Source organism: Carassius gibelio, chromosome A4 (assembly GCF_023724105.1).
Source record: "Carassius gibelio isolate Cgi1373 ecotype wild population from Czech Republic chromosome A4, carGib1.2-hapl.c, whole genome shotgun sequence".
Taxonomy (NCBI): domain Eukaryota; kingdom Metazoa; phylum Chordata; class Actinopteri; order Cypriniformes; family Cyprinidae; genus Carassius; species Carassius gibelio.
In genome coordinates, this window is record NC_068374.1 from 9631293 (window position 1) to 9639017 (window position 7725).

At 39.5% G+C, this 7725-nt stretch overlaps 2 protein-coding genes across 2 annotated transcripts; one reads left to right on the forward strand and one right to left on the reverse strand.

Moving 5' to 3' along the window:
* Positions 1 to 1536: 1536 nt before the first annotated feature.
* Positions 1537 to 4963, forward strand: LOC127969671 (uncharacterized). Its single transcript, XM_052571735.1, has 6 exons — positions 1537 to 1956; positions 2050 to 2150; positions 2412 to 2538; positions 2625 to 2723; positions 3440 to 3623; positions 4506 to 4963. The coding sequence occupies exons 1-5, from the start codon at positions 1570 to 1572 to the stop codon at positions 3455 to 3457; spliced, it is 732 nt and encodes a 243-aa protein (XP_052427695.1). The 5' UTR covers positions 1537 to 1569; the 3' UTR covers positions 3458 to 3623; positions 4506 to 4963.
* A 17-nt stretch (positions 4964 to 4980) lies between these two features.
* LOC127969253 (uncharacterized) lies at positions 4981 to 7354 on the reverse strand. Its single transcript, XM_052571101.1, has 3 exons — positions 7040 to 7354; positions 6618 to 6908; positions 4981 to 6195 (listed from the first exon to the last, which is right to left on the reverse strand). The coding sequence occupies exons 1-3, from the start codon at positions 7254 to 7256 to the stop codon at positions 5165 to 5167; spliced, it is 1539 nt and encodes a 512-aa protein (XP_052427061.1). The 5' UTR covers positions 7257 to 7354; the 3' UTR covers positions 4981 to 5164.
* Positions 7355 to 7725: the final 371 nt, after the last annotated feature.

Sequence of the window (7725 nt, forward strand, 5' to 3'; positions counted from 1 at the left end):
AAGATTGAAAACATTAGAAAGAAATACCGCAAAGACAGTGATTACCGGCAGAAAAAGATTGAAAACATTAGAAAGAAATACTGTGAAGATAGTGATTTTAAGCAGAAAAAACTTGATAATCTTCGAGATAAATATAAGAAAAATACTAATGTACAGCAGTCAAAACGTGAAAAATCAAAGAATAAATATCGCAAAAACCCAACCTTTAAAGCAAATGTATGTGAATATTCAAAGAATAAATATAAAAAAAAACCAACCTTTAAAGCAAATGTATGTGAATATTCAAAGAATAAATATAAAAAAAACCCCCACCTTTAAAGCAAGTGTACGTGAATACTCTAAAACGAAATACCACGGCAATGCAAACTTTCGAATGATTGTCATACAAAAAAGATCTGAAATTTCTGCAAAACAGAGGGAAAGACAGAAAGATATCAATTTCACTATTAATCAGTTCCATCAAGAAGTCAGTACAGGTCCAGAATTTGTTTGCTCTGTTTGTCATCGTTTGTTGTTTAGAAAACAGGTTATTGAATGTAAAAGGGATTGCTATAAAATCAGAGGTCAACAAATCACAGATTTGGCTGAAAGATGCATCACAGAAAAGTATTTACACACATGCAATAATGAATGTGAGAATAGATGCCATTTATCAGGTAATGAAGCTCGTAAATTGTGGATTTGCTACACATGCCATCGTAAAATTCTTGGTGGAAAATTGCCTGAAGAGAGTGCCGCAAACATGCATTTGGTGGACATTCCCAAAGAGCTAAAAGGTCTAAACTCATTGGAGGAACATCTTATCGCACGCAATATTCCTTTTATGAAGCTTCCCCGTGGAAATCAGAAAGGCTGCCACGGCCCGGTTGTCTGGGTCCCTGTTAATATCGCAGATGTCTCAAATATTCTTCCACGTAATGAATGTGATGACCACATGATAAGAATAAAACTGAAACGAAAATTAACGTATAAGGGCCACTATGAATATAAATGTGTCAGCACTGATCGTGTCAGACATGCGCTGTCTTATTTGGTGAGACATAATAAGTGGTATAATGATGTGGAGTTTAATGAGCAGTGGGTAAACTCTTTAAATGCAGACGGTGAAGTAGAGAATGAGGCTGATGATTTTGAAATGGAGAAACAAGATTTAACAGATAAAAATGAAGATGAGGAAGAAGCTGCAGATGATCCAGAGGAAGATATAACATATATAAAAGAACAAAGTGGTCTTTTGTCAGACACATCACTGCAACCTGTTGACATTGGTTCAGAAATAATTGATCAACATTTTCAAGATGTACTAAACGTAGCTCCAGGTGAAGGTAACAGTCCTGTTAGGCTGCTGTCTGATAAATCCAATGAGGCAAAGTGTTTCCCTGTTCTCTATCCTACTGGTGCTCCAACATTTCATGATGAAAGACAGGAAAAAAATCACATTGACACGATACTTAAAAGCAAGAATACTAAATGCAGATGGACGTTTTGCACAGAGCACAGACTTTCTTTTTTATGCACAATATATATCAGAAGTTGATCAAATAGCAGGGTTTCAGTCACGTGATTAAGATGACGCGCGAGGGCGGGAAGAAGGCAGATGGAGGGCAGGAAGTAAACATGGAGAATACGTCTATAGAGGAAACCGTTGCAGAAAGTCAGTATTGTACGGATTTAGATCCAGTTTCAAGATATAGATACAAGGAGTTAATTAACAGATATGTTGGACGTGACCCGTACCTCATGAAGATGAGTGAGTTTTCAGTAGAACTGAAAGATTTACCGACAGTTGAGGCTGTTGACATCACCAACTATCTGGTCCTTCAGACATCGTACTACACCAGACAGCAAATGAAGGCCTACAAAAGTATGGAGGCATACAACTTTTTTGTCAACGGATGGGTCCACAACCTCGGTGTCAAACGGCTCCACGATGATCATCGTTTGGTCTTCGCCAGAGTGAGTGTTCTTATATTTTTTGTGCTAAGACGCTAGCAGTAATGCAACACATCTTAACGACGACGTTAGTCTGACAGTCGTCTATGTTCCAAGGTAAACCACTCTCAGAGGTCAAGCGAAACACCTCTGAAGACCTGGATTATTGCGAAGGAGGTTGGAGAAGTCATTGCAGCTCATTGCAATTGCATGGCAGGGTAGGTAATTTATGTTGGCTGGGATGTTTACAACGAGATCACACACACACCGTACTGCTAGCATACTGTGTACTTCAGAACCAGCGGAGAGAGAGCTTTAAGGAATAAACATGTTGATTAATGTTAAGTGCTACTCCATCCATTTTAGTATAAGTGGGCTATATTGCACATAATCAAAATGTGCTGATATATATGGCACTTTGCCACTTGTGCAGATTGCATTTGAGGTTTAAAAAATGTCATATTGTATTCTGTTCACAGACTATCAGAATCGTGTTCTCATGTAGGGGCAGTTCTTTTTTCCATTGAAGTTGGGGTAAAGATGCGAGATTCCGCTTCCTGCACAACAGAGCAGTGCAAGTGGCTGATGCCATCACATGTAAAAAAGGTAAGGTGACACGTTCACAGCAAACCTAATGTGGGACAGAGAATGTTATTTTGGGACACTGTTTAACAGTGTTAACTTATTTTCAGATTCCTGCTGCTCCAGTAGCTCTGATTGACTTCTCCTCAGCAAAAGCAAAAAAAATAAAGCTTGACCGTTCCATTGATGGCAGGACAACTGACAACAAGGTTGGGAAATCACTACCATGCCCAAGAGTTAAGAGAGGGTCAGAAACATATGCTAGGTTTTTTGAAACATTAAGCAAAAACTGTCCAAGGAGTGCAGCACTGATGGCTAGGGAGCCTTACCACAAAGAATTCATCCCCAAATCTTGCATGCTTCCTAAAACTGTTCTTGAATACAGAACACCGGAGACTCTGCAGCTACCCCCCAAAGAGCTTGGAGAGCTATGCCAGGATTTTCTGCTAGAAGAGCTCACCCTGTCTCATGTTCAGGCTGTAGAGAGGGCAACTCGAAGTCAGAGTGCAAGCAGGGTTTGGTTTAGGCAAAGAGCAGGACGTGTAACGGCCTCAAAGCTGAAACAAGTGCTTAAGACCAACCCCCAGCAGCCATCCAAGAGCTTGATCAAGGGCATATGCTACCCAGAAGCATATAGGTTCATCACAGCCGCTACAAGGTATTTAGGGTTTGAATTAGGGAAAGGCAAAGGTAAGATTTGGGGTATGAGGCATGAACAAATGTTTACTGTTTTCATAGTTGATTCATGGTATGGACAGCCCTGAAAGATAAACATTAGTTATAGGGTTATAAAACTAGGGTTATGCAGGATTAGAACTAAGTATAGGGGTTAGGTTAATGGCATTTAAATCACTGAACTTGCTGTACATGTGCAATACAAAGTAATAATTTTCTGTTTCATGTGTTGCATGTGTACTGTGTACAGTTATGGATGCAAACATGAAGCACAAGCAAGAGGAGCATATGAGAAGCTGATGGTTCGGGAGCATGCAGGCTTCTCCTGTATGGACAGTGGTCTCTGGCTGAACCCCAAGTGGCCATACATGGGGTCCTCCCCTGATGGGATTGTCGCTTGTGACTGTCACGGAACTGGCATCTGCGAGATTAAGGTAACATTACAGTCTCTGTTGTATTAAATTCCCTATATCTCTAGTACGAGTCTAGTATCAAGTCCTAAACTGAGCAAAAACACAGAAATTATCTTTGTTAAAGGAAAACGAATCTTTATTTAGAGAAAATAATACATACCTGTCTTTTTTCAATGTGTGCACTTCATCTTTGCCCAGTGCGTTGTGAATGTGTTAGTATTAAGCCTAGCCCCATTCATTCCTTAGGATCCAAACAGGGATGAATTTAGAAGCCACCAAACACTTCCTTGTTTTCCTTATTTAAAGACCGTTACATGAGTAGTTACACGAGTAAGTATGGTGGCACAAAAGAAAACATGGCGATTTTGTAAGCGGATAAAAAAATAACTACATCATATTGCGGAAGAGCACTTAGTTTGCAGCACTTCGACCTCAGCGCTCAGTAACATCATCACTCCTGACTTCAGAAGTTTAAGTGGGGGAGGGTGGGTTTTTAGGAGCGATGATGTTACTGCGCGCTGAGGTCGAAGTGCTGCAAACTAAGTGCTCTTCCGCCATACAATATAGTTCTCATTTTTTATCCACTTAAAATATCGCCACGTTTTATTTTGTGCCACCATACTTACTCGTGTAACTACTCATGTAACCGTCTTTTAATAAGGAAAACATGGAAATGTTTAGTGGCTTCTAAATTCATCCCTGTTTGGATCCTAAGGAATGAATCGGGCTAGGCTTAATGCTAACACATTCACAACGCACTGGGCAAAGATGAAGTGCACACATTGAAAAAGACAGGTATGTATTAATTTCTCTAAATTGAGATAAGAACATAGTAAAATACTGAAAAACGATGGTGTTTTCCTTTAATCTATTTTTCATATGTTCTTCTCACTGTGATTTTAGTGCCCACACTCTCACCAAGATGAAGCCAATCTGCGCATGTGTGCAGGGGAAAAGAGTTTCTGCCTCGTCAATGATGGAGATAATGTTAAACTGGACCGAAGTCATGACTACTACTACCAAGTTCAGGCACAGCTTCACATTGTAGGTGCTGAGTACTGTGACTTTGTTGTGTGGAACTGTCATGACATTTTTGTGGAAAGGATTTTGCCTGATTTTGAACTTTGGGATGATGTGATTCCTAAAGTTGAGTGCTTTTTTAGAAACTGTTTACTTCCAGAAGTACTGGGACAGCAAGTTACAAACTTACATGTGTAAAATATGATGAAACATTATTTACTTAGTTCCAGGCACTCTTGAAAGTGGGCTGTGTGATACATTGCCGTTATATCAATACTGTTGTATGAGACATGACATTTTGAATATTGTTATGATTAAATGCTATTGAGAATACAGAATAATACATGGTGGTTTATTTACAAGATTAGATTTTTCAACAAGTGTTATAATAACTACAAGAACATGGTGTGCAATAGTACATTGGAATCCATTTCATTACATATAATAGATATCGCCAGTACAATTGGATTATTGGATAAAAATATTACATTTGAAACATATTAACAAAATGATGTCCCTCCCTCTTCTCCTTCCCTTCCTCCTTACTCTAATGGGACAACAGACTCACAAAGATTAGACAAGACACAGCAAATAACCCCAATCTTGTCAATCATTGCTAGTGCCTCACCTGGTTTTGTTGCCATGTGCTCTATGGGCATAGCCCTGCTTTGCAGAATCTGATATTTTCTTCTGACTAAACCGATGACTCTCTCGACATGAATACGCAAATTTGCTATTTTTCTAGTTTCTGCCACCTCATACGCTGACAGTTGTTTTCTCCCCTTGGTAAATGCAGGTATCTGTAGTGAAGCACAGTAAAATCCGACACTATCACCAATATTGAACCCACGGTCTGCTAGAACAATATCTCCAGGTAACAGGTTTTTTAGGAGGCCACTCTCTATTGTGATCTGTTTATCGCTGACTCTCCCTCCCCAGGCACAAGATATGTAAGTGACATAGCCTTGGGGTGCAACACCAAGCAGAAATTTTACAGTATGGTGATGCTTGTAATTTGACCACGTTTGAGCTTGGGCTAGTAAATTAGAGGGCTTCTCAATAAAAACTTCAAAACAATCAACTATCACAGCAACTTTACATCCAAATGCCTGTCTGAATGCCATTGGCATTGTAGCTTGAAGTACATGCCGCTCTGGCCACTCAATTTGAAATTCTAACCTGTCATGAAGTATGTCAATTACTTTATGCCAAACTCTAGAAGCAGTGGGCAGAGAGATCTTGAACCTAAAAGCTAAATCTTTCAGCGGGAGATTTAGTCTTAGCTTCATCAAAACTAAGATGAACTGTTCAAATTTAGACAGCACAGACATAGGACCACATGTGATGTAGGGTTCACACAGCTCAAAAATCTGCATTAAAACCAAGAAGTTGGGAAGCCCTGTGTAGAACTTTGTCTTGTCTTCATTTTTTTCAAAGGACTCCTGGTTGAACTGTGAGTCCAGTGCTTTGGTCCGAAGATCTCCCAGCTCTGTTGTGTTCTGTCTCAGAACATCCTCCATTTTCTCAATATCATCCATCGTTAGTTCCGTCTGGCATCCGGCATCTGCATAGTCTGCAATATAGCAGTCGGGAACATAATTAGTGAAACTCACAGGTGAAACATAACAGGTGAAACTCAAAATTTGAATATCGTGCAAAAGTTAATTTATTTGAATAATTCAACTTAAAAGGCAAAACATTTTTCACAATATTCTAATTTTGAATTTGGGGTTTCATAAGCTGTAAGCCATAATCATTTCAATTATAACAGATATCGGCATGAATTATCTCACTTTGCATGACTCTATATAATATATTAGTTTCACCAGAAATTCATGAATATGAATTATGTGCGTTTATATGAAGTTATCTTATTGACAACCTTTTTACAAACATGCAAGTTGTCTGGTCCAATTACACAGGGTGATTTTCTGACAATCACATTTGTAACATTTAATAATAATGCTAGTTACACATCTTAGCACAATAATTTACCTTGATCATTTAATGTCCCATTCCCACTGATGTCCTTTGACTGTGAGATGTCAGCTGACTGCTTCGGTTCGGAGCTCTCGGCTGTCTGCGTTAGATCCGGGCTCTCAGCTGTCTGTTGGAGATTCAACATAGCCTCTGCACATTCCGACCGTCTTTGTTTGTCTTCCTTGAGCTTCATCCTCTGCTCTCGTTGCAGAGATGCCTCTGATTTGGGCTTAATTTTTTGGTAACCGAGGTTGACTGTCGGAGCCCAGTCTACCGACTCAACGTCAACCAAAGCGCTAGGGCAGCCTAAACAGTCACAATGAAGTCCATATTAGACTACCGGTAACGTAATAATTATTACTAAGTAAATTTGCATTTAACGACAACCTATATAGATATATAAACACAGCCACAAAAAAGTTAGCTAGCAAACATACCTCCGACAAAGTGGTCGCTGCAGACACGGGCATTAGCAGACTCTGCTCCTCCCGACCGCAGACGTACGTTTAAAATCCACTTTTTACGTCGTTGTTCTGTGAGCTTTTTACATTTCTCACCTTTATGGACGACAATCTTTGGAACTCTGAAAAAACCCTTTCCTTTTTCACGGTTAGAACGATTGGAGCAGCCGTAAACTGCACAAAACATGGGCATTTTTACAGACGGCAGATCCTCGCGAATTCACTTCCTGCCCTCCATCTGAATTTCGCGCGTTCGCGAAGAAGCAATGTGACGTCACGTGAAACCAACCTATTACCAACTGATCGTGCGCGCGCGCTCTGTTTCTGACGCACTTCAAGCACTCGATGGGCGGGGGAAGATTGAAAAGCCGGACTTTTTTTTTTTTTTGCTTTATTTGGTATTATTTAGAATTAATGGTTTTTAAATAGTAGCCTATTATAAAAAAAAAAATATGTAAAAAAAAAAAAAATTCACTCGTTCACTCATTCTGGCGCCCTTAGCATTTGCCTATACCGCGGGCCGGCCCTGCTCTATTTAACTTGCTATTTGTCATAGTAGTCCATTCTAACATACAAGCTAACTACTGTAGTGTGCATATCATATAAAACATACATTTATCGATTATCAATCACATTTGTGATTAAATTATACAACACGCAAA

Excerpts from the sequence above, each read along its gene's own strand:
- LOC127969671 (XM_052571735.1), top strand. The coding sequence starts at position 1,570 with ATGACGCGCGAGGGCGGGAAGAAGGCAGATGGAGGGCAGGAAGTAAAC. Across the intron at positions 1,957-2,049 it reads ATCGTTTGGTCTTCGCCAGA|GTAAACCACTCTCAGAGGTC; the intron begins GTGAGTGTTCTT and ends CTATGTTCCAAG. Across the intron at positions 2,539-2,624 it reads TGCCATCACATGTAAAAAAG|ATTCCTGCTGCTCCAGTAGC; the intron begins GTAAGGTGACAC and ends ACTTATTTTCAG.
- LOC127969253 (XM_052571101.1), bottom strand. The coding sequence starts at position 7,256 with ATGCCCATGTTTTGTGCAGTTTACGGCTGCTCCAATCGTTCTAACCGT. Across the intron at positions 6,909-7,039 it reads CAGCGACCACTTTGTCGGAG|GCTGCCCTAGCGCTTTGGTT; the intron begins GTATGTTTGCTA and ends GTGACTGTTTAG. Across the intron at positions 6,196-6,617 it reads TGGGACATTAAATGATCAAG|ACTATGCAGATGCCGGATGC; the intron begins GTAAATTATTGT and ends GCTATATTGCAG.